Source organism: Ambystoma mexicanum, chromosome 4q (assembly GCF_040938575.1).
Source record: "Ambystoma mexicanum isolate Mex_15411 chromosome 4q, UKY_AmexF1_1, whole genome shotgun sequence".
Taxonomy (NCBI): Eukaryota; Metazoa; Chordata; class Amphibia; order Caudata; family Ambystomatidae; genus Ambystoma; species Ambystoma mexicanum.
In genome coordinates, this window is record NC_090928.1 from 115,199,935 (window position 1) to 115,226,559 (window position 26,625).

General features: G+C 43.2%; 1 protein-coding gene across 4 annotated transcripts in view; it reads left to right on the forward strand.

Moving 5' to 3' along the window:
- PHACTR2 (phosphatase and actin regulator 2) overlaps positions 1-26,625 on the forward strand; it is a 951,421-nt gene that overhangs the window by 804,772 nt on the left and 120,024 nt on the right. For all 4 annotated transcript variants that reach the window (XM_069607614.1, XM_069607616.1, XM_069607613.1 and 1 more), the window contains one exon: positions 18,540-18,745. In XM_069607614.1, the coding sequence (XP_069463715.1) occupies positions 18,540-18,745 (206 nt within the window). The remainder of the gene's footprint in view (positions 1-18,539; positions 18,746-26,625) is intronic.

A 26,625-nucleotide genomic window follows, 5' to 3' on the forward strand; every position in this document is an offset into this window, starting at 1 on the left:
CGGCTGCAGGGTGCCGGAATACCCACTGGGTTAGATGTGGAAAGGAGTAATGGCACGTGAGTATTAAAGTTCCCCAATGTCTTTAAACGCACCTTGTTTTGTCTTTCAGATGCGGGATGCAGCGCCGAAGGCCTCCGGAGCGTGCGAAGAGTTGGTAAGCTTTTGTCTTTCAGATGCCGGAATGCAGCGCGAGGCGTTGGTGACAGCCGATGGACCAGGTAAGTGAAGAGCTGTCACTGAAGACTGTAATGCTAACCTGTTCTTTCTTGTCTTTATAGGTGTTGCTGAAGACTGGATTCAGGATGGTAAGCCTTTTTCCTTAGGCCCAGGATCAGATGCAGAAGACACGATGAGCGTTCTGCTGCAGAGGATGCAGAATAACGCAAAGCAAGATTCATCCATCGGGTGTGGTTTAAATAGCCTCCTGTAGTGCTTAGGTGTCTCCTTCCACAGCCACGCCTAGGTAAGAAAAGAGTTCCTGCTTTCCAGAAGAGTTCCAGTGTTCTGAATCTAGGGAGTGGCTCCTGCCCCACCCAACAGGAAAAGTAGTTCCAAACAGAAGAGGATCAGAGGCTCAACTGGCAGGCAAGTAAGCAGCATGGTCTGCTGTAGGTAAGTCCACCCAAGCATTATGAGCCCGGCGCTTCCAGCGCTGGGACTGGGCATATTTATGAGCCTGGTGCCACTGGCGCCAGGACTGGGTCCAAAAGGTCCCAATTGGGACTGGTTGGCACTCGGAACCTGGGTTATGGATCTGCTTCCAAGGGAGTTGGGAAAACCCTGACCTTTTTGGAAGCAGAGATCATGACACCTACAAAGGGTCAAGCTAAAGCCTGTGCACATTTGAAAGTGTTCGATAGCTAATACGAACTGCAATTGGTCCCTGCCTTGCTGAGGGAGACTGGTTGTGTAAGAGGATGGATCTGAGCCCGGCTGAGGGGGACCCAGGGTGAACCGTGAGTCACCCGAGGAAGGATATTCTCTGAAAATTGGAGAAGGATATCTGAGCCCGAAAGAGGGGATCCAAAGTAACAATTGTGGTATAAAAGGGATCTAAGCCCAGTTGAGCGGGATCCAGGGTGAAGAGTGAAGAGTGAATCGCCTAACTTGAGTGCTTTTAAGAGGAAAGGAACTTTTTGTTTGTTTTGGTACATCAAGCCGTCTTCATGAAGAGATTTTGATAATTTAAGAGACTTGGGCACAGAAGGCCCTGATCTGGTAATGGAACTGTGCCCTCATGCCGAAGAAGCTGAGAGTGTGCTATGCTCGAGTGAACTGCCTTGTCCCCGTTCTGCAAACGTGAGCAAGGGAGGCCAACGGCCTGAAGATCCTGATGTATCATTTTGTGAACACTGCTTTCTTTTTCATGAACACTACCCTACACTATTTGTATTTAGCGGTAAGGATTAGTAATAGTTTTTTAAATTTTTATTATAGGCCCTTTTATTTCGACGAGACTCCACTAGGACTGCATTATTATTATTTGACCGTCATAGCTTGCTCCCATCTGTAGATTTAGTATTAGATAGGCCTTTATCTCACCCTTGTTAAAGTTTACTAAACACCCTTGAACTGTGGTCACGTGTGTCTGTCTTACTATTGATGCCATGCCTTTCTTACAGATACATCCTCAATTGCGTAGTTAGGGGTTCCGCAAATTCTTAGTTATGAGAATCTGTTTATTTAATGTGCTTCAGCTCATGAGAACTTTTCACATACAATATAATCACATAATCAATAAATATACATTAAAACTATTATTTAAACATAACCATACACTAAATATCAACTTTAAAATCTGTATGATATCATTCACAATTCAAATTTCAACCATTCTATTAATACGTTTCTTATATGTATAAAATTGCAACTAAAATATATCCCTGCATCAAAGCTAAAATCTGTCAGTGTTCAATTTAGCAGAAATGTTCATCCATACTCTTAGTGCGTTGTGCAGCACTGTGTTCTTACCAAGGCAATATTTCCAGAAGTCGTAGCTCTTGATCTCATATTGATGAACAAACTCCCCAAACTCATTCATATACAGAGGCACTGCACTTAAACATTCAGTAAGTACATATGTGGGGGGATTCTTGTGAGAGATATTACATAACCAACAGTGTCTCTGTTCCAGAGATAAGCCATATCTACTACACACTGTACTCAATATGGGAGGTTGATTAATCTGGAGTACTAATATGAGCCCTCTGACTTTCGATGACTGACATATTACCGAATATCTTTAGGGAATAAGCAATGTATGCATATTCTCGGACACATCAACATGATTTTAATTTCCTGAGTTTACTGTAATTATTATTCCAGTCCCAAGTACGTAGCTTAGTTTTCCATTTGCGACATATCAATTAAAATTCCAGGGACTGTTGCTACACCTCTTCAAACATAGCGAATGTTCTTGGCATCGTGCACCTCGCCGCTCTCTGTCATTCGGGCCCAGGTCCTGCTCACCCTGCCACCCTCCTGCACTGCCTCCTGGCCACACCCTGCACTAGGGCGCTGTATCTGTACCCATACAGTCCCCCTTGCACTTTTCCTCACCACTTAACAGATATACCTTATCTGACTAACTTTCACCTGCCACTTGCTGACTGCACTACCATGGTTTATCGTCCTTATTTATTTTAATATTTATTCTGTTTCTCTCCTCTGCTCTTTCCACTCCCGCCGGGCCCCCACCCATGCACTTTTCCCCTTTTCCATGTACTTGCGCTTTCTTAAATGTCACTGGGCCTAGTAAGATCGCTGTTCTCTTTTTTTTGTTCTCCCTTGTTCCCCTCCCCTTTTGCCTGGTCGTGCTCTGAAACACTTGTGTACAAGCGCAATATAAATAAAATATCATTTCATTATAGCAAACAGATTCTAACAAAACATTTTGTTTTTGGGCAATGTTCCAATGGGGTCTAGGAGTTTGCTTACTCTCAACATAGGGCACTTAAGTTCTTGGAGAGTTGTAAAGTATATTAATCCTTTTCTTTCCTTGACCTTGCCTTCTAAGGACGTCAGTCCCAGCTCCGATCATATTACAGACATTGGTACACAAGGGAAAGAGATAGCATTTTCTGCCAAACCGTACCCTCTAGTACTCCTAACCACTGTAAATCGGCCATTGTAAGTGCCTCCAGACCATATAATATTGTACGGCAAAACATTGTCTATTCAGATGCAATATCCCAGCTAAACTGTATCCCGACGTCTGATTTGAGAACTAAAGAAGTAAGCAAATGTGCCTTTGTTCTTTTGTCCAATCTAAGAGATTAATAGCCACTACCAGCCTCAATAGTCAATCCCAGATATCTGTAACTGTCAACATATTCTGTTTGGCCCAGCAAACTGAGTGACGGAAAGGGGACTAATTTATAGCTCAACTGCATAACCTTAGTTTTTGTGAGATTAATGCAAAGATAATTTTGTTTAGCATAATGTTCCGAGGTCTTCAAGGAAAGGTTTAAACCAACACAAGTATGATCTAGTATTAGAATATCATCTGCATATGCCAAACTACCCATCTGTATATGCCCAATCCTTTGTCGACAGTTAGATGTAGATCTCAATAGAAGAGGCACATCTGTTAAAGATTGAACAGGAGGGGGCCAACACACAACCCTGTTTCACATCCATCTTTGTTACTATGGGGGCAGTAAATGCACCCCACTATCCAATCTCACCTTCCACTTGTCTCAACATTTAGCCCCTGTATCAAATGAAGTAAATTACTAGGGCAGCCCAGTTTAGCCAATTTTCTCCATAGTTTATTGCTGTTCACTGTATCGAAAGCAGAACGAAAATTGATGAATGCTGCATACAACACTGGATTACCTCTGGCTTTAGTAAATCTATCACCATCAAATTATGGATAGTGGAGCTCCCCTCTATAAAGCCCAGTTAAGTGTCATCCAGAATTATGTCTCCGTCAGCATATTCCTGCAGTGGTTTAAGGAGTCTGGAGTCAAATAGTTGTCTGGTGACATCCAACGACAACAGAAGCCGATATTTGGAAGACTTCAATCGATTTCCTGTTTTATGTATGGGAATCAAGAGTGAGGACGCCATGACGACGGGATTTAGTTTGTCCTAACTTATCTTTTTAAACAATATTTCAACCAATCTCGCCCATGCAAAATAATCATACTTCAAGACCATGTTCGCCAGACAGTTAGGTCTTGGTGACCTGCACGTTTTCACTTTTTTGATCAGACTTAGCAGACTCTCTGCATCAAATATTCATTCTGAGTTATCGCAATCATCTTTTTCAACATAACCATTTACGTCATTGGCTTTAATCATCCCACATTGACATGTAATACATTCTTTCCACACTGCTTCTGGAATGGGATTTGTGACTTTCTATGTTTTTACGTCATTATACGTAGCGAAGAGCTGCCAGATCATTCTGGAGTCGCCCTTCGCCAGTACATGCACCATATTCTGCCATCTCACATTATTATTAGTAAATTCCCTCCACTTAACCCAATTTCTGTAACTTGATTTTACTGTTTTTATTCTAGCATACTTCAAATCAAGATCCTGGGAACTATTTAAGATAACTCCACTTCCCTGCACGTTAGGCATTTAGCATCTCGGATGTCCTGATCAAACACACTAATTGCCCCTAAAGTTGTCAGCAACTAGGTAAATTCCCTTTTCCAAGCCAAATCTCGTTCGTTTTGTCAACTTCTTAATCCAACTTTCAATTTCTTCCCCAGTTTTATACTCCAGACTGTCAATATCACTTTAATTAAGCTGGGCAATTTGGGCTTTCAACTTATTAATGCTGTCCACATAATCCTGTTGCTAGCAGCATTTATATTTGTCACCAATGATTCTAAAGTCAACTTTCTGTGCAGTCGTAGCAAGGTTAACTGTTAACATTGCATGTTCACTATAGCTCAGATGGCCAATGTTCATGTTACTAATCTCAGCGGTTAGATCTGGATCGACAAAGACATAATGTAATGTTGATCTGTACTTTCCATTTACGCACGTATGCTTGCCTGAGATGTCACCAGGTGTTCTGCCACTGACAATCAACAAACCCCACTCATAGAGAGCACTCACCCAAGATCTACCTTGAAGATGTGATCTTTTAAATTGCATTACTGAGTTGACTTTAAGGTGGCCTATTATAAATTACAATGATTTGTCTAAACAGTATGCATTGAGGTCTCCTGCGACCAATATCAGGTCTTTATTGATGTCAGTTACCCATTCAAACAGCAGTTCGTAAATGTGCGCAATGGTGGACTAATTTGCTAACCTTCGATTGTATTGTAAATATTAATTAATATGCATCTCCTATCCTGACCTCCAACATTCAAGCAGATCTCTACAGCCAGAAAAACTACATGGAGTGGATGATTCAATAATACGAGAAGGTAGAGTGCTTAACCCTGATCATATCTACCAATAGCTCCCTTGACCGCAAATTGCTGGTATGTTTGGTAACAATGTAAGAAAGGTTCATGAGCCATGTCTCTTGAAGTAAATAAAAAATGTCCTTGGCTTTAGCAGCTTTAAAGAACCATCTCAGGAAAGCCAATGATTATGCCCTCTAGTGTTCCATGAAGCAATTTCGACAGTTCATGTTTGTGTTTCCTTTCCAGCAGGCAGCAAACTGATAATCTTTTTCAGAACCTGCTGTATTTCTTCAGGTTTAAGGCACAGATGATGGATTAATATTTGGCAATGACTTGTTAGTAGGAGCGAATTTTGTGTTCTCAGGCGGAACATATCTTGAATATATATCTGAAGATGCATCCAGATCATGGCCCAACTTTAGAAAGATCTGCTATTTCTCTCGAATTGCCGCTTCCGTTCTATAGAAGTGAACTCTCAACATAGCCTGCCATCATTATCCAACGGATCTACAAAATAAAAATCTTCAGTATCAAAAATCTGTAGCAGAGGAATGAGTTGTAAAGTGCAGCAATTCTGGAAAATGAATTCTCTTGCGTTCATTCCCTGGATAAATACTTCAGATTGTAAAGGATTTATCATCAAGTTGGGCGTGTGGTTTATGCTTATGTTCCTCCAGACCATTAATACTAGTGCTATTGCTATCCTTCGCTCTAACCTTTTCAGGAGTAGAGGTACAATCCTTAGCCAACTCTAACAATTCTTCAAGTTCACTCAGAGTGGTCAACTGCAGAAGAGTGCCTAGAGTTGTCACTGTCGCAAGACTTGGGTTCTTTTCTTAATTAGCTTGTCAGCGTACCAGTAGATTTAAGTAGTCCTTACTTACGACGCTTCGCCATCTTCTTCATTTTCTTGCTTGGTTTATGGATACCTTGGATGGGAGAAGGTATTGCCGCATCCATATCATTAGCTACAGGACTGTTCCTACCAAGTTGATTGCAAGCTTCCAAAGGGCTTTTTCTTACTGAGCTGCTTTCTGGTAAGATGCACATCTGATATGTCATTCATGCTCAGTGCTTTACTCATTGCCAACACTTGTTCCTGTACCTCAGAGCAATTGCCTGACCTAGTGCCACCAGCTTAGCAGTAACTACACAATGCTGGGTATCCACTTTATCTTCCAACTGTAAATCGACAGAGCCAACTTCCTTCTGATCATGTATTCATCCACATAATTTTAGAAGAATGTTTGTTGCAAATTGCAATGTTAAGTGTTGCATTTCTTCAATATATGTGGTTTCATTCATGAAAGTGTCGTGGCATTCATTGCTGGGACAAGGTTAGGCGACTTTGATAATCGTGGAGACAAAGACTCGCCCGGTTGAAGTTTGAGTATTGTAGTATTAATTGCTTCGATATTTGATGTTGAGTAACAAATGCTGCGAGTTTGTTAGCTTCATTTTGCAGCGAGTAACATAACTCGAGCAGTGAATCGTTGTCTACAACCAAGCAGTCTGTTTTTCTTTCTCACCTACGCTGGACATTTCGTTCCTCATGTTACCCTTCACAGTCTTTAACCCCCAGCTGAAAGTTGGAGGTAATTCTGTCCTAGAGTTTGCCATTATTAGCTTGTGGTGCAGCATGCAGTGTGCTGTCAATATGCACATATTCCAGCTGGTGTGTTTGTTCAACGGGCATCTTACTCCCTCCAACGTTCACCCTGTGTTCCTTAAATTGTATTTGGGTGCACAGTTCAAACTTTTATCATTCCTTTTTACTCTGCCCGCCATATCAATCACACGCTATTGTTACATAAATAACTGGCCAGAATGTACTTATTTTCCACAACTGTAGTGCAACACTGAACGAATTAAGCAACTTCAATGGTCAAAAAGTACACTCACACTAACTGAAGAGTAACTTCAAACGAACTTAAGACAAACTGCACCTTCATGTTTGACAGCTAATAGATGTGTGTGACAATCGATATAAAATCCCCCACCGTACAACTCGGGAGGGAGAGAAGCAATCTTGCAATGGAGACTCCCTGTCAGCAGACGGCAAACCAATAAGAAACTATCCACAGTCTGAATCAAACCACAGGGAGTAAACCGGAGGAGGGAGAGAGAGTACCTTAAGTATCTCCTGTTCGTATTCATCGGCACAGTGCGTTTACTTCCTCACTCCAGAACCGCCAAACACTTGATCCGCAATACTTCACAGATCTATGTAATCACAGTATTCCTCCCCTTCCAAATGCTTCACATAGAGGTTTGCAGAGAAAACAAAGACTGGACATTCTTGATTGGGTAGAATGAACTATATCAAAATGAATTATCTCCCTAAACACTTAGGCACTATAGCTGATCTTCTGTTTAGGTTATCACAATCATTCCTGACCCTATCTATCAAAAAGATTCTACAATATAGTTGGTTTGCTAAACCACCTAGAATAGCTAAACAAGTTTTAAAGTAATCCGTGGTCTAGGATTATTGGACATTGAAAAATATACTTTTCCATCTAATATTTTTGCAGTTCTGGATTGGTCATATATGTGTAAGGATAAAGAATGGCTGTATTTGGAACAAATGGGAGGGATCACAGCTCTTGACAAGCTTGCTTGGATTTCCTAACCAGAGGTGGAAAGATGCATTCAATTCTTTGCCTACTTTGCAGACTGCCCATTAGCACTGGATACGGGCAATGTGAAAATATTCAATCTCGTCACACCCTTCTCCCGTTTCTTCAGTTTTAGCGGACTTAGATTTTCCACCAGGGCTTGAAATGAAATGGTGGATAGATGGCGTGCTAATATATTTATATACATTTTGAATGATATGTTAACGGTTTCCTGCTCACCTTTGATGAATGAAAACTTAAATTTAAGCTGTTTAAAGCAGACAGATGCAGTTATATACAAATATGTCACTGTTGCTCGCAAACTGTAATTCGGCATGGTGGGTCAAGAGACAAAACTAAATTCAAAACTCTAGCTGCACAACAGACTGGGAGAGATTTAATTTTACATATCTATAAATTATTAGAATATAAAACAGATTAGTCTACTCCTTTTAGAAGGATGTGGCAAGTAGACTTTACATTTTAAATTGACTTTTGAGGATGAAGATTGGGAGTCCATTTTTATATGGAACTGTACACTCCTCTATCAAACGTTAGTGCAAAGTTGTTGCTTATAAGCAACTCTTAGCTTAGAAAACTACACGGGTGCTAAGAGGTGAGGGGGAGGAGGGGAGGGGAACACTAGCTAGCCGGACCAAGGCTGCTCAGAATCTGATCTTGTAGCATACAATACAGCCCGCATTCCAGGCATCCTGATTGGCCTGTGCCCCTTCCAGGTTTACATTGTTTTATTGATGACCTCGGTGTAACTACCCTCGCCACCTCAGTACAGCCCCTGTTTTGTATTTTAGATGGTGTGGTTTTACATAACATGTTGGGCTCTTTTTATTTGAGTGTCATTGTAACCTTGCAGATGTTGTGAAATATCAGTTGAGCAGCACAATGTTCTGTTTTCGGAGTGTTTGGTCAGTTTAATGCAAACAGATGCAAGTAGTGACTGTAGTGTACTTTTGCTTTCATAGACATATGAATGTATTACTTTGTCCTGGGATAGGAATCTGAACTGGAGTATGAATATTGCATATGCAATGCTGTGATTTGACCTCCGGTTTTAATGTCATGAGTGGATCTGTACTGAATCGTAGTTACTAATATGATTATAAATGAGAATATGATCTATGTTTGTCTTGTGTATCTTTGTGTGTTGTCATGTCGGGTAATCAGTAGTGTGTCAATGTGGATGCCTACATCAAAATGTTTGATCAAGATATGAGTAAGCAAAGGAGTATTTGGAAACCTTGTTAGGAAGGAATGCATAATTTGCGCTAAAAGAAGAGTAAAGGAGAGGATTTAAGGTGCACCCTGTGGGAGTTGCTGAGGAAGTCATTTATTCAAGATTGAGAGATCAGAAAAGATGTTAGTTTGCTGAGGTCTTCATATGTAGCTGTTCTGTCATAGTAGGTGATCTTACATCTGCACAGATGGATGATAACATTTTTTATGTTTTGTTGCTTCACTATTGGCCGCAGTTATAGAAAATAATTGCGTCTTACCACTTTTGCTTGGGCAACATTGAGATGATCTGTAAATTTTGTTAGATTGCCATTTGATTGCTTTTTTGGCTTTTAGAATGAGTTTGGTTTGCGTAAATTCCAAAAAGTACAAAATCATGCTTACTTCATAGTTTGTCTGTATTCGGTTTTGATGCCTATGGGGATTTCTGATGGACTTTTTGAGACCTGGATAATGGTCTCTTTGAATGTTCTACCTCATATTGGGGTCTAGATCCAGTTAGCTGTATAAAAACTGTTTAAAAAAAATGGAACGACTCTTGTTTCTGAACCTTCAGTGGTAGGCCATACAGTTGCTTATAATTTCTTCTGCTTCTTTTATCAATGTCTTCGCTGAATATTTGTAGCTTTTGAATCTCTAATGCCATAGTTTTAATTTTGGTGTGGAGTTGTTCGAGGCGTTTTTCTCGATTTTGAGTTCCGTTCAACAGGGCTTTTGTTTGATTGCATCTAATATCTCCACGGTCGTGGCAACGTATGATTTCAGAACTTTGCCCTCAGCTACCATATTGTCTAACACTAGATCTCCCAGTGATTTGTTTGGGAAAGTTGGGTCATTTATTTTTTTCAATCTCAAGGAGTTGTAGACCTTTCTGCATTATTTTTCTGGTTTTGTATTACTACTGGACTGTTGATTAATAACATGGTAGCGCCTTGCAACTACAGGAGATTTTGTAATGCCAGGTTTAAGCCTCCAGTAGAGTTATTTGAAGACGCAAGAGTTGCAAGCCTGAGGTTTTCTTAACACCACAGTGCAGTATTTTGCCGTGGCCACTCTGTGCACTGATCTGAGATGGTCACGTCATGCTTATATTTCACTTTTCTGTTGCTCAGCAATTTAAGGTTGATTTGAAGTTAGTATCACTGAGATGACCATCTTCGAGGTGAAACAGGAGTTTATATTGTGATGTGTAGTACACCCACCATATCTGTTTGGGTTTTTCTTTACTGACAAAAAGACATGGAACAGGGCAGAGTGGAGTTCAGATCTTGCTAATGTGCATATTGCGTTATACCTTGGAACAATGTTGCTTCTTTGATGGGTGAGGGCAGTTGGAGAGCCGCTGTGTAGTACATCTCAACTTAATTATAAGACTGGTGCACAAAGCAAGTCCACTACTGGGCTTCTCCTCAGCTCAGCTCTGCTACAGAATGGTATACAAAGTGAGGTAATTGTGTACACTTACTGTTCATCCCGTGCCACGCTAAGGCGTCTTCCTGCAAGTGTGTTTTGTTTTTGCAGATGGGTGCCTATCAACTAGGCGGACCACACCTGTGGCATGTCTGCGGATATGTTGGAGCTTTACAGTGCCATGCTGCCACTCTGCACCATGAAGTGCATTACCCTTCAGCATGGTATAGGTCAATTTAAAGCTGCCTGCTGATTACCTTTGTGTATTTCTCTGTTTTTCACTAACTGCCAAAGCAACAGCAGCAATTTCACAGCTCATCTTCAGCATTGATTTATCTTTCATTATGCACTACTTGTACATTTCTAATGGGTTGTGTCCTCCCACGGATTCCTCATCTTTGATATACCGATATCGTGCTTGCAGTCTTCTGACACTTTTCCGACAGCAGAGGGCGCTGTATGTGTTGAGTTGATGTCCCTCTGCGACTTCTATTAACTCTCGGACGTGACGTTGACAATGGTATAAATAGCACGAACCATGCCTGTTGCCTCATTTCTGTTGTTCGACTTGTCTCAGCGATTCGTTTACGAAGTTGAAATTCTTCTGAATATGTCTACTCCAAAGACAGATTTGAACAGGTGTGTGAACTGTGACTCGAAGATGTTGATCACAGATCTGCACAGGATATGCCTCTGGTGCCTCAGTAAGAAGCCCAAAGTTATTGAGTGCTGCTCCTGTTAGTCGATGACTAGAAGTTTTTAAAAGAAAGAAGACCAAACTCACCCTTGGTCGGCCCGTGTCAAAATCTCTGTCCTCTACTCTTTTGAAGAGGAAATCTTCTGAAGATAGGAAGTCTGGGGATAAATCACCTGAAAGGCCTAAAAAATGTTTCAAATACTTCAAGCAGTCGAGGTCTGGGAGCAATTTCCTTCATTCTTCATCTTCTCGAAGGAAATCAAAGGAGACGCATAGTTATCCATCTTCTGACCCTTTGCCGACAGGAGAAGGGTATTTCTTTCAGATAGGTCTGCATAGGCTGTCGATTGGGAAAGGGTATGTCAGAAAATGATGGCTGTCTTTTCGAAGGCGACCCCTCCTGGTCTCTCGAAAGAGCCAAAAAAGGATACCGGTCCCACTGTGCCTTCAAAAGCCGGCAGGAAATCATCTGAGACTTTGACCTTTTTTAGTCTTTTGGATTTTTTTTGATGAAGAAGACGAAGATGAGGACAATGTACCCTTCGGGTACAGATGTTTTTGCAGGCCTAATGTGCATGGAGAGCTCACTCTGAAGAATTTTGTTTAGAGGACTTGGCTACTTTCCTTAAGGAAGCTAGTGTCTAAAACACTAACTCAGAATTGGAATTTGCTTCACCTAACACTACTGCCCATCCAAGTGCTGAATAAAGGACAGTGATGAACAAGGTCATTGAGTATTTGGGTTGGGGATGTCCTGCAAAGGGCAGTACAGGATGACTTCATGGTTATCCTTGACAAAGGGCCTCCCAAAGAACATGTCTGCCTTTCCATTCAGCACTTAGGAATACCATCTTGACAAACAGCCAAAAGCCAGACATCATTGCTGCTGACAATGAGATGGTAAAAGAAATATAGACCATCAGCTATTGAGCCTGAATTTAACTCTAGACACCCTACTCCTGAGAGCTTGGTGGTGCAGGTGGCTACCTCCACTTTTAAGGGAGCTGCATATCCATCCATCCCATCCGATAGGGATGACAAGACATATGATATGCTCAGCTGGGAGTATGGCCTTTAAGGACATTATTACGTCTTGCACCTTAGCAAATTATGCGTTCACACTATTTCACACTATGGAATGTAGTTTCACAAGCAGCTGATAACATGACTGAGGGAGAAATGAGGGTTGGTTTGGTGATGGTTAGGAAGCAGCTTGTCAATCACTCCAACCAGGGTTGGATGCATCAGACTGTATTGGCCATTCTGTGCAGTCATCAGGAGATTTGCATGACTGCACACATCTGGATTTGTTCCTAGTGTCCAGTTGAGACTTCTGGACGTGCCATTTAATGGGTCTAATCTGTTTGGGTAAAGGCTGACCGCTTAGAGAAGCTTCAGGCTTCGAAGGCGGCTGCAAAATCATTAGGAGCAGCCATTCGTCAGCCACAACAGCAGCAGCCATCCAACTTCCCAGACTTGGAAAGGGTGTTCCTTTCGCTTCTACTCTGCTTTTGGACAAAGAGGTAGAGGTCAACCTGCCCAAATAGAGCAAAGGAGATTTCTGCGTGGCTTTAGGGGGCTGTGGAGGAAGGGCAGCTCAGGCAGTCACCTCCTCATTGCCCTCTGCCACAGCCCCCAAACTACTCTGAGCACTTTATGCACAGGACTCCAGTGGGAGGCAGGTTGACCCAGCATTCAGAAGAATGGCGCTACATTGCTTCAGATGTGTGGGCACTTGACAGTGGTTCCAGGGTGCTGTCTCCCATTTCAAAAATTGTCCACCAAGCAAGTTCTTTGGAAACCAGATGCGCTATTTATGTGCTGTGGAAAGGGTGCCTGTAGCAGTGCAATACCAAGGTTGGCACACCACCTATTTTTCTGGTTCCCAAGAAAGACGGAAGACTGCGACCCATCTTGGACCTGAGACGCTTGAATAAGTTCTTTAAGAAGGACAGATTCAAGCTGGTCACTCTTTCGCAGGCTCTTCAGCTCCAGGATTGGATGGTGTCACTCGATCTTCAGGATGCTTACTTGCATCTTCCCATACATCTCAAGCACAGAAGTACCTGAGGCCAGCCATTGGCAGTGCTCACTATCAGTTTTGAGTACTGCCTTTCAGGCTGACCTCCGTCCTGAGGGTGTTCACCAAGTTGATGGTGATGGTGGCAGCGTATATAAGGAGTGGTGGAATCCACATATTTACCTACCTAGACAATTGGCTAATATCTCAACAGCACCTGCCACTCTCTCCACAATCTGGGCTTCTCCCTGAACTTCAAGATGTCCTAAGTGACACCTAACCAAAGCTGCAATTTATTGGAACAGTCCTGAACTCTTCCTCTGGCAAAGCTTCACCTCCCAAGTTGAGAGCTCAACATATCTTGCAGATGGTGATGAGATTTCAGAATGCCAAACCTCTACCGGCAGTCTACTTTCTGACATTGATGGGCCTCATGGCATCCTGCATTTTCCTGGCGACCGAATCGCACTTAAGGATGAGGTCTCTCCATTGGGCCCTCGATCCCAGTGGTCACAATTCTCTGTCACGATGACTGACCACCTTCAGGTCCCGAGCAAGGACAAGTAGGATCTCCTGTGGTCGGCCTGCAAGGAGAATGTGAGGATCCTCATAATGACAGACAACATAGTGGCCATGCACTACCTCACCAAGAGAGGAAGTGTAGGGTCAATGCCCCTGTGCAGAGAGGCAATGCAGCTCTGGTTTTCACTGCTACAAAACAGGATTTCTCTGTAGGCTGTTCACCTTGCCAGAGAAGAGAATTAGACAGTGGATGCTGCCTCTGAGCAGGCAGAGCACGGTCTCCCAACTAGTGGAAATTATCCCAGGAAGTCCTTCTAGAGATGTTTGCTCTTTGGGGAACCGCTCAAGTGGATCTGTTTGCATCCAGTATCAACCGGATATGCAACCTGTTCTGCTCCAGGATATTTTCTCAGAGAGGAGTTCTGGGGGACGCGTTCGTAGTGGACTGAGAATTTCCACTCCTGTTTGCATTTCCACCAGTCCCTGTCATTCCTCATGTCATCAGGAGGTTGAGGAAGTTTGGGAAAATACATGATCCCGATTGCTCCGGATTGGGCCAGGATTACTTGGTACCCAGAACTTCTTCTAAACAGGCCCATCTGCCCTCCATTCCTTCTTCCCCAGAGAGTGGAACTACTCTCACAAGAGGAAGACCGACTTTTACACCCAGAAATCAGGACTCTGAACCTTCACGCATGGTTTATGAGAGGTTAAGATATAAAGATTGGGACCTCCCAGATGATGTGATGGAGTTGTTACTTTTGGCCAGAAAACCAGCAACACAAAAGCACTATACAGCTGCAGTTGGAACAAGTTTTGCAGCTGGTGTAGAGCTAAAGACATGGATCCTTTCACTTGCAACACTCCGGCAGTGCTTTTCTTTTTGCAGAGCGTGGGCCAACAGGGGCTGCAGGTGGCTATTGCCAAAGTGCACCTTTTAGCGTTATCCATCTTTAAGCATATGCCAGAACAAGGCTCTCATTTTAAAATACTCCGTCATTTAGTTCCTTAAGGGACTGATGAATATTTTCCCACTTGTCCCGGCTTGGGATTTGAATTTGGTGCTAACATTTTTTATGGGAACTAAATTTGAACCTCTCTACTCCTGTCCTCTCAGGTTATTAACCTTCAAGACAATCTTTCTGGTAGCTATCACTTCTGCTCGCAGATTGAGTGAGCTGCAAGTATTATCATGTAAACCTTTGACCATATTTTCCAGAGAGAAGGTAGTTTTGAGGGTTTGCCCCTCCTTCATTCCCAAGTAAGTGTCCAAATTCATCCTTCCAAGGAGGAAGAGAGGTTACTTAGACTTGACCCAAAAAGGGCTCCAGGATTTTATATTTCCAGATGGCAAATGTCAGGCAAGTTGATCAACTCTTTGTGGGTTATACTGGACACAGACTAGGTATGGTATATTTTATTTATAAAGTGCTTATGCAGAAAACAAGTGCTTCAAAGCGCTGAGGGCAGAGAGGGGACACAGGAGTAAGTTAGTTAATCCGAGACCTTGAACATTCTGAATAATACAAATACCCTTGATGGCAGTGCAATGCAAATCAAACATAAAACAGGGGAGCTAAAGAGAAATATGTCGGCAACGATTCTGCAGGCTAAGTGCCATACGCAAGTGGGGGAGTAGGGTGAGGGGGTTAAGAGGGGACTTCTCTGCATTACTAGGCTCGATATGACTCTTGCGGTTCTCATAGAACAGTCCAAAAAAACAGAGGGAGTGGCAGTAAAGCTGTGCATATACCCAAAATATGATTTTAAATGGCAGCAAGCAATGCGGGTGGGTGCACACATCAATTTACTATAAATGTTCTTTTCATTGTGTTTTTTAATTTTTTTATAAACTGGTATTGCAAAACAAAGTACAGGGGTGCAGTGCAGCCTAGAATAGTAAGGCATTTGGCAAGGTTCTGGGTGAGGTCCACTCAGATAGATTAGAGGAGTTTGTCAGAAGGTGGTCAGAGTAAGGGACATACTGCATGCCGACAGAGCAGCGGACTGCACTTACATGGGCGGTGGAAATCACAGTGGCTAGAGACATTTGATAAGGACCCAAGTCACAGAGGTTATTGAGAGAGGCAGGGGTCAGGCCGTAAACGAAACAAGCTTTGTCATGCTGGATCATTCAGTGTATTTCAGAATGTTATCTTTAGCTGGTGAAGGATGTCCCTGAAAATCTGTGGTCGCATTCCAACAGGAGTGGTTACCACTTCGGCTCTGCAAAGAGGAGTAATAGTGCAGGACATTTTCAATGCTGCAATGTGACCTCGATACACAACTTTTCTTTCAAAACATTACTCTCTGGACACCTTGTCTATCAAAGATGAGGAAACTGTGGGAGGACACAATCAATTGGAAGAAAAAATTACTTGCCCCAGGTAGTGTTCTTTCTATCGCCATCCTAGCCTTCCCCTTTGACTGTGGGTGAATTTTTCATGATGTTCTCTCTTTCAATGCCCATACGGGTTATTAATCCTCAAATCGGCTGTGCAGAGAGGGTAGACCTGAGGTAATGGGTGTGGTGCATGTGATTTGTACCATTGTCGACATCACTTCCGAGCGCGGGAATTGAAGCCGCCGAGTGACACTGACTCAACACTGCACTGCACCCTCTGCTTTGTAAAAAGTTTCCAAACACTGTAAGCAGGATATTGGTATATCAAAGATGTGGGATCTGAGGATGGAACATCCAGTAGAAAGAACATTACCAGGGGTAAGTAATTTGTTCTTATTTCTTATTTCATAATGTGTATTGTGCAATTAGTTATTTAACTTGCTCCTTTCAGCCCCAGCCTTCAGCTCACACTGACATTCTCCACTGTAGCTAATCCGCACAAAATCAACATAGGGAGATCTACTGTTATGCACACAAACTACACTCCTTCTCTCCGAACATCTCTGACGTCTCTAAGAAGTCACACTACCAACTGCACCTCTTAAGAGGTATTCTTCCTTTCCTCTCCTTCCCCCAGAAGCTCACTGTCTGCAGAGCTCTGGTTCTCTCTAGGCTGTACTACTGCAACAGCCTCTTTTTAAATCTTCCTGCTTCTACTCTCCGCCCTCTGCAACTTATCCAGAACAGGACTGCAAGACTTGTCCTTGGCCTCAAGCCCAGGGATCGTATCTCTCCAGGACTGAAACATCTACACTGGCTCCCTGTGGCTGCAAGGATTAAGTTCAAAACCCTCTGCATCGTCCACAAGGCCTTCTGGGGCCTGGGGTCTCAATACCTTAAACTCTCTCTTCCTAAATACCTTCCTTCTCAAGCTCTTCGCTCTTCGCTCATCTGCCTCAAACTCCCTCAGGGTCAGTCGCTTCTCCAAGCAACAAGTTGGTGGTAGATCTCTTACTTGGGCTGTGGCCTCCCTCTGGAACAGCCTCCCTGAAACTTGAGGAGAATCATCTTCGGTTCCGGAAACACCTCGAAACCTTTCTCTTTGCTTCTTTTTTTTCTCCTCCTCTCCCTTGCTGACTTCCTGGCTGACACTGACTTTGCACTAGTTGCCCAGCTGCCCTCTGATCTCGGGCCCGGCTCCCCTCCCCCGCCAGTCGCACTCCTGCACTGCCCTTCTGACAACCCCGCACTTGGGGACTGTTTCTGTATCCGTACAGTCCCACTACCAGAACTTGACACCTGTTGTCTGCACTTACCCATGCACTTGCGCACCTGCTGGCCGTACTTTACCTATTGTTATTATTTTCTTCTCCCATGTAGTGCACTGTCATCTCCCCCTTCCCACCCTGCACGTCTCCCCCCTCCCCTTCTCATGCACTTGCGCGATCTGAATAACACCTGGCCTAGTAGGATCGTTGCCTATCTTCCCTCTTTTCCCCTCCCTTGCCTCGTCGCGCCTTGAAACACCCTTGTATAGGCGCGTTATAAATGCCATATCATATGTCATTCCCTTTGATACCGCATTTTACTTAACAGTCAAATTGAAGCAATTGTTCCATTGAAACCTACTCTTCATCTAATTTCTTCCCTAGTTTCTCATAAACTCTCCATAAACTCTATCTCGGTGATCTGCCTTCTGTTAAAAATGTATTTGTATTCATCTAGAAAAATCCGGTTGAGCTCATCAATTTGTACATTTTCTTTTAAAAGTAAGCCTTGGAACCGTAGGATCAATGTGTTTTTATGCTTCAGTGAAGTCTGAAAGCCCTCCTGTAACAGTCCATCTATATAACAATAATTTAGAAATGTAAAGCTTAGTATTGCAAATCTATTTGTACAACAGCTTCCAAAACTGTTTTATCGGCCATCCTTGTTTTGATTTTACTGCCATCAGCACTTGTTTGTAATACTGACTCTCAATAAAGAAAGTGAAATAAAAAAGAAATTGAAGCAAAGGTCAATTTTTAATTTGTGGGTATGGTGAAGTATGGGAAGAGTGGGGTGGGAGAGGCCAGTGGGAGCAGGATTACGGTGGCACACAGCAAGTGGGGTAGCGAGCAAAAATTGAAGTTTGCCATCTCGGAAACCACAGTCTTATTTTGCCTAGGTAAAGCCTCTCTTCTTTGCTCACTTATTGGCTGACAGACCTGTTGAGAATGCTAATTTGAATAAACATTTTATGGAAACTCTGGATTTCATGTCATTATGTTACAACGTAGTCTTATATTCCCCACTCCAGTTGCTCCAGTTCCACAGATGAGAACAGCTTGAAGGAGGCTGAAGACCTGCAAAGGCAGGAGACTACAGATGAATCTTCTGAAGAATCCAACCCACAAGACAGTGAAAGTGAAAGCAAAGAGAATACGACCAATGACTCTGACTCTGATGGGCCCATTCTGTATACAGATGATGATGACGACGACGATGATGATGGAAGTGCACAAAGTAAGAGTTTTTTTGGTATGGGCTTGGGGGACAGTCCTTATGTTTTTTTAAAGTGATGAAATGCTGAAAGTCCTTTGCCCACAGAATAGGTTAAAACTGTTGAAACAAGTGCTTGACACTGTTTGCTTGCCAATATGATACATATACTATGTTCCGGTCCAGTTTTCAAGAACTATGGATAAAACACCAAATCAGGTGTCCTCTGTGAGCTTCTTTCTGGTGGACGAGCGATAGTGGCTAATTCAGGGGTGCGAACATGTAACCGTCAATCTGGGTTCTTGTGAATCTTCAGTGGTGTTTGATGACAGAAGTGGAAGACATCAGGTGGTGCAGAGAATGGAATATGGGTTAAATATAAATAACTATTCGAGTAACGTCATATTTTGTATATTGTCACTGATCAGAATTCGAAAGCGAGCGAGTCACGAGCTACCCCTCCCACTTGTGTGAGTATTTTAGCCACCTATGGACAAAGTGCAGGTTCACTCAATTTACTGGAACGCACCTCACCTCCTTGTCATTGTTAAAACATCTTTTTATCTCTAATATATAGGCTGAATTCAATAACATAACTCACAAATAATTGACAAACCTCAATATCCTCACAAACATAAGTCCACAAACAATTCCCCCAAAATTATACAAAAGTACTGCTGATTGGTGTGGAAACTGCTCATAAAAGTTCAACACTGTGATATGGTTATAGTAACCAAGTAATACAGCACAGGATGGGTCTCCCCTTCATCGCTGACAGAGGGGAAGCAACTAACAATATTCAAACAGTGGTCATGTCAAGCGGAACAAATTCAAAATAACGTGAGTGTAAAACAGACTACAAAAGAAAAGGACCCAAAGAAGGACCCGACAGATCAAACCAACAAAAGAAATTTGTTTTAAAAAAGTTTTCATTTTATTATTAGTGCACAAATAGATAAAAATGCATATTAAATCTGCATAGACCCATACAACATATTAGCTCATTATAATATGAATAAAGTGCATCAGAGAAGTGCTAATTACACCCTTAAAGAGGACCACCTAAGCGGTCCACACCGCGCGCACACAAGTGAAATGCCTGAAACCCTAAATGGGGGCCGGTGCTCACGAGCGTGTCTGCAGAACACTAAAATAGATCTGAGTGACATATATTTAAACAAAGTTAATATTGTCCTAAAAGAGAATATCACAAAAAAGTGACGTGGGGTGCCATTCGATAGATGGCACCTCACTACAATTTTCTGTGAATTTCTCTTTTAGGACGATATTAACTAAGATATATTTTAGTGTTCCGCAGATAAGCACGTGAGCACCGGCCCCCTTTTGAGTGATTTCCTTCACTCATGTAGGGTTTCAGGCATTTCACTTGTGTGCGCGCGGTGTGGACCGCTTAGGTGGTCCTCTTTAAGGGTGTGATTAGCACTTATCTCTGATGCACTTTATTCGTATAAAAATGAGCTAATATTTTGTATTCGCCTATGCAGATTTAATATGCATTTTTATCTATTTGTGTACTAATAATAAAATGAAAATACTTTTTAAAACAAATTTCTTTTGTTGGTTTGATCTGTCGGGTCCTTCTCTGGGTCCTTTTCTATTGTAGTCTGTTTTACAATCGCGCATTATTTTTAATTTGTTCCGCTTGACATGACCACTGTTTGAAGATAGTAACCAAGTGCCTTTTGTCCAATAAAGATATTTCTTATTAAAACATCATTATTCTTTTAATTTTACAATTTTTAACCATGTGGGCATGGTTATACTACCAATACAAATTCATTTTTCTGATCCAATTAAATGACAATCATACGTATTTTAGTAAAAAGCTTAATAGGTGATCTGTACAGTTTATTCTTCTGTTTACAATGGTTTAGTGTATTCAACCATTGCCCTGCAGATGTGTTTTCTACTGTGCTTCTGCTTTTTTAGGATGTTCTAGATAAAAACCAAATATGTGGGCACAGGGGGTTTCAGCTCGCCACATAAGATCTGCCCATCCTTTAGAGTCTTTTTCTTTTACCTTACAATGAGGCCTTCATCAGGACGTAACAATAATTCACATGCCAACATTTTGTAGGAAAGGAAAGTTTTGTCTGCAGTCCATTGGACTGCATCATGGGAGGGGCGAGTAGGGATGGGGGAGCACATACTTTTCCCCTTCCTTCCCCCTGAATTACAGTCTATATATACACTCATAAGTTAAAAAGGAACCATTTTCTTGGTGGCATGTATGCACGTCTCAACAGCACTCAAAGGGTTAATAATGGAGGCTATTTTGATTGGTGTCATTCGTTATTAAAACCCAACTACAAAAACCTCATCACTCACTAACATGGATGTGAGTCCTCCCACTTCTCCCTATGTACTAGTGATGCGATTGCAGGAAGATGAACCCTCCACCAACACATTGAGCCTCTTTCTTCCATTAGCACCTGTGGTGGGTGCATCAGCCAATCAGGTTGGTCCCAAACACAGGCATTATTCACAGGTAAAGGCCTGCATTCCATGCAGACGGGGTAGCTGCGTTTATTTATTTCGTTTATTTATTGAACAGTTGCTGTTTTAAAAGATTATGTTAATGTTAAAGGATAATTGTACCGCGCACTATCACCACCGGAGTAGTCCCCTGGCTGCCTACCAACTTGTCTTGTGCAGACCAAGAGCAAAAGTGATATCATTGGTGGCCCCTTCTTTATTAGTATCTAACAGGTCACCCTTTCAAAATGCATTAAAAGAAGAAATCCACCCTGTAATTATGTAGAAAATTCAACATCCTGATTTAAAGTTTTGAATAAACTAATACCTGCCATCGGTCTCTATGAAGGGAGTAGTGTATGAGCAGCTGGCGTGGTGAGGAGAGGCTTGCTAAGCCTTCATTTATTTAATTATGCACTAAAGCCCATGGGCGTCAATGCACAATACAATAGTGCCAAACAGATGAGAAAGGCTAGAAGCAAAAGCAAAATTGACCAGCAAATTGTGAGATTCAGAACAGAGAATATAAATCGATCACTCCATTGCAGTTCACCTCCCTGCCGGTTATGCTACAAGGCTGGTCACCCCTCAAACCACCCCTCCCCCCCCACTCCCCAACGCCTTGAATCACTGCCGGAATCCATTCCTCTCTACTATGTTATCCACAGAATCAACGTCATCTTAGATGGCCGACCTCAGCTTCATGGTACCTACAAAAAGAGGCTTTGATGAAAATGATGCTTGGTCAGCCTTGACTTTGCATCACAATGCTCCTGATAAAGTGTATCAGTTCTGTGACAGAATGTCTATGGGGGTGGAATAGCCTGAGCTTTTTCATTTTTAATATAAAATGATGTAGGTAGATCTGTCTTTTGAAGAGAGATCTGCCAATCCGATCTCACTTCCTTAATGCTCCGTGCTGGGAAGTATTGTGCAGACATGTGATTCTGCTGCGCGGGTCTACTGACACCCAGCAGCAGATGCATTGTAGCTTGGCAGCATGATCATTTCCTGTGACATGTACATTCCTGCAAACATCCTGATGGAACCCAAAGTTTCAGCTGCGAGAGCCTGCCTTTAACCATTGCCATCACTTCACAATTCTGTAATTGTGTGCTCCCAGAGACTTGCAGCAGATTAAAATCTAAATGTCTAGTTTTTACATGGTGACCTCTGGTGATCTACAATTACAGTGATCAAAACATATTGGTATCATATTATTGTCGGCTTGTTTCCAGTGACTCATTTGATTGACAGGACCTTATGTGCATCAACGTCTAGGACTGACTTTCACCCAAAACAACCATGTGGGCTGTGGCAAATCAGAAGGGGGACACAGACTCTCACAGGACATTTGCAAGGTGTATTTATTGAATAATAATATGAAGGCCTAATTATCCTCATTGCTATGGGGTATTCCCTAGCTATATGAATAACTGAGGTGCCCGTCAGTCGTCAGTAAATGTTCAAAAGGAAAATGTCAGCTCTCCAAAAGCTAATGCTAACTGACCCTACAACTAACTTAACAAACGAAGGTCAGGAGAATGACTGCCTTCTCCTGATGTTTCATGCACTTCTTTTCTTAGTCTTTAGGCTTCTTCTTAATACGCAATTATTAAGTAGTCTTTCTTGACTTTCTTATCCGGTTGTGTAGCTCACTCATGAGATTATGGATTATAGTTTCCACTTTAGAAATGGCTTTCCTTGACACTTGTGCAATCCTTGGAATGTGCTTTGCATGAGCTGGCGAAGTAAGGCTTCCTGTGTGATTCTAGTTTCCTTGACATTTATACTTCTTCTTTTCATGGCCTGGTCTCTCTTGTGGTTTATTTATCCTAGAGGCTTCTTTGGACTTCAGTTCATCATACTCTTTCTTTGTTATATTCCACTCTCTCACTCTTGACCCGGGGTTAACTTTCCCCTCCTCCCTGGGTGGTGGCATTCTATTATTCTTTCATTCCTTATGACAGTTCAAGTTTTTTAACTTTGGTTCCAAGCTTTTCTCACTTTCACTGGGATGAGTTTCTTGGAGCATATAATGAGTCACTGGCCTCCCGTTCCTCCCGGGTTCCCTGTATCTTCTGTACTGTTTGGGAATGTCTGTGATATTCTTACAGGCCTGGGATCATATCCTGTTCGCTCTCATGTTTGGTTCGTTCTCGCTGGCGTCCTTGCTGTGCGACACTCAATCTTTCTCCCTGCTTCCTGGTATTTCGACAGGGAGTCGTGCCATTTACTGTGGCCTCTACGCGGGGGTGTCAGCATGGTTGCACGGGCAGTCTGCCCTCCACGACGATCTTGTGGTCATGCCAGCACCGAATCTCCACCTCCAGTCACTGCTTTCCATCTCTCACGCATGCCTGGCTTCCAGCGTTTGCTTTGCTGGTCACAGACAACTCTTGAATTGATCAGGCTCTGCGTTCCCCTGTGGCTCTGCATCCTGCTAGTGTCACGCTAACTGAGGACCTTCCCTTATTCAGTATCCATTCCTCCCTCTCGTTTGAGGAGAACTGTCTTTTACCTCCTAGTCGCAATGGATTGGGGATTTCCATTTGAAGAGAACTAGTTTCTTCCTGATGATAGCACATTTTAACTTTCTCTTCAGTCAAGCATATGTATTTGGAAGGATTTGATATGTTAGTCGCATGTATGCCATCAAGTGAAATGGCTTAGGGAATTCCTCACAAGAACGGGAGTCCTTGTCCCCTAAGGGGTAGTCCCTCCCAGTGAGGTTGTATTTGCCTCGCCAACCTAGGAATGGTATTGCGGATCAACTGGCTCACCTCCCTAGCCTCACAGGGGGTTCTCCCCTTTGGGGAGAAAGGACAAATTCCCTCACATCGTCAAAGGGCCCAGGAGAGGAAACCCCTCTTTTGATCTCTCAGGAAAGGCTTGTCACAAGACCAGAAATCTCCCCAGGAAGTTAGCTGGGAACTAGTGCTTCAAAGGGGAGCACTGCCAGGACAATTGAGAGCTCAAACCAGAGTGGTAATTACCAAAGATTCTTAGATGCAGTGCAACTAGAATAGACAATGTATTTAGTGTAGTTAGGAGAGAAACACCCCTCCAAAATAGGGTCCCACTATATTGGATTTCCGAAGGGCTAGCACACTTCCTGTGTCGCCACTTCTGCAGACAAAGCCCTCTGGGACTGAAATCAGATGGAAGGTCCTGAACATGGCAGTCAGGATTGAGCCCTTGCAATACAGATACAAGGGCACTGCAGCAATGTGGCAGATTTCTTAGTTAAGCGGATGAGACCACCCGCTCGGTTGAATCATCTTTGACTACAGAAGATGCAGTTCTCCTGAAACTTGGTTGGTGGTACAGTCTGCCATAGAATTGAAGACAGATTTCCAAGAAAGGAGCAAGCCTTTTACCCCCACCAGTCTAGGGTAATATTTGGGGTGATCTGCTGACTGGACAAGGCCTCCTACAAGCTGAGACCACTACCTAGGGACCTGGTCACATTAAGTGGCAACCTCTGCTAGTAGCCTTTGGAAACCGTATTTGCTAGGAAGGGCATAAAATGGTTCCACCTAGCCCCAGAAATCCGTAATGAGGTACCCCTGTAGCCAAGATCCAAGAACCAGCTATAGGCACTGTTTGCCCATTACCATCCATTTACGAGCCAGCTCGACCGCTTTGAGACATTTTTGGAGCAAGCACCCAGAGCTGCCTTTGACACACACTCAACTCGTTGCCAGCCTGTTATCGAGCCCCTTTGGGGCAGATCACCAGTGTAGAATGGCAATGCGTCGTTATCCTTTACAAGCCAACTCAACCTACTCAAAAAACAGACTTGACCATTGACTGCCTGTTCTGCTCGAATCAGGTGTAGATCCCTGCTACAGGACCACAGCCATTATTATCCCATCTTAAGCCGACTCTGCTGTCCGAACAGCCTCTGGTCCATTAGAACAATTTACTCAAAAAGTCTCAATTCTGTTTCGATCCATTTCAAAAGCCTAGAAGCCCAGCTAGATGCCGTTGAACCCTAATAGCAAGTCTAAAAGTTATTCAAAGTGATGCTGTTCCCCAGGCATGCCTTAAAGATCTCTAATAACTAATAACTATTAGGACCCGACAATACCTTTTTAAGGACCTTTTTTGAACATGAATGTGCTGCTGAAATTGCCTGTGCAACTCTCTCTTCAGTCAGAGTCCCCTTTTGTTATAAAGCTTGCATATTCTATGTCTTGCCTTAGAGATGGGGGTTATAGTGTTTTTTTTTAATTAGTATTTGAAGTTTAATTACTGTGGCCCCTGTTTCCCATCCCTAACCCAACCCAGGTAGCATCCATTCCTGGCATAGGTCAGGGTAATTCCCCATGGACACCACCACCCCCACTCCCTGGGCCCACTGGATAGGGAGGGGTGCCGCACCTGCCAAATAAAATTGCTGTTAACAGAAAATGGGCTTCATTCTGAATTCCTAGATAACTAAAGGACCCAGACACCATAGTTGATTTTATCCCAATGGGGACCCCTTTTTATTTATAACACTCATTATTTTTAAACCATGTTTCCTATCCTATTCATTAAAACATACAAGGATATACTACATATAAACACATATGTTAAACTGTACTGCAATACGGTGACTGTTGCAGTCAGTCACCCCTTTCACAGTACCTTAAGGTCTGCCTGTGGTGGCTGGCTGGGGCCTGTCCATTGGTGGAATCTGGGGCCTATCCCCCTGGTGTTTATTCATCTGGATGGCCACCACATGAGGCCACCCACGATCACTGCATTGCCCGTGCCTCTTGAATGTCCTCAGACGTCCCCCTGCGAGATTGGGTGTCCCCTCGCGTTCACTGCTGCACCCATGACCTTGATTAATCTGCACAATTACTGCTGCACCCGCATCTTTTAAGAAATATTTTCGGGCCCCTGTTGCGTGCAGGCTGCCCTAAGACCCCACTGCAGCTGACGGTTCAGCTTCAGGCGATGTCCCCTGAGCTGTGGAGCCACTGCCTCAATCACCGCCACTCCCAGCGCCATTTTAATTTTACGGCAGCGTTCCCATGGCAGTGGGAATGCTGCCACTGCCAGTCGCATGCCAACAGGCTTCAATGCTTCCCGCCCCTCCCCTACCCCCCAGCAATGTGTCTTGAGATGAGGTGGGTGGGCCGTTCGACTTCACACGAGCTGCTCCACAAGGCAGTCCTGGGCTTTCCTTCGCCCCAGGAGCCAGGGACTTTGTCCACATCACGCTCTTCGCCTCTTAAACTGGGGTCTGGATCGTGCTGCCCGGGAATACTTTCTGAGGGTTCCCCCTCTCAGGCTAAGAGACTGACTGACACAGGGCACGGCCAGGCAGCCTGGTTCAGATCGCCCCCTTACACAGCATGAACTTGGCTGTTCTTCGGTCAGGGCGGCTCCACGCATGCCGCCGGGCCTTTTGC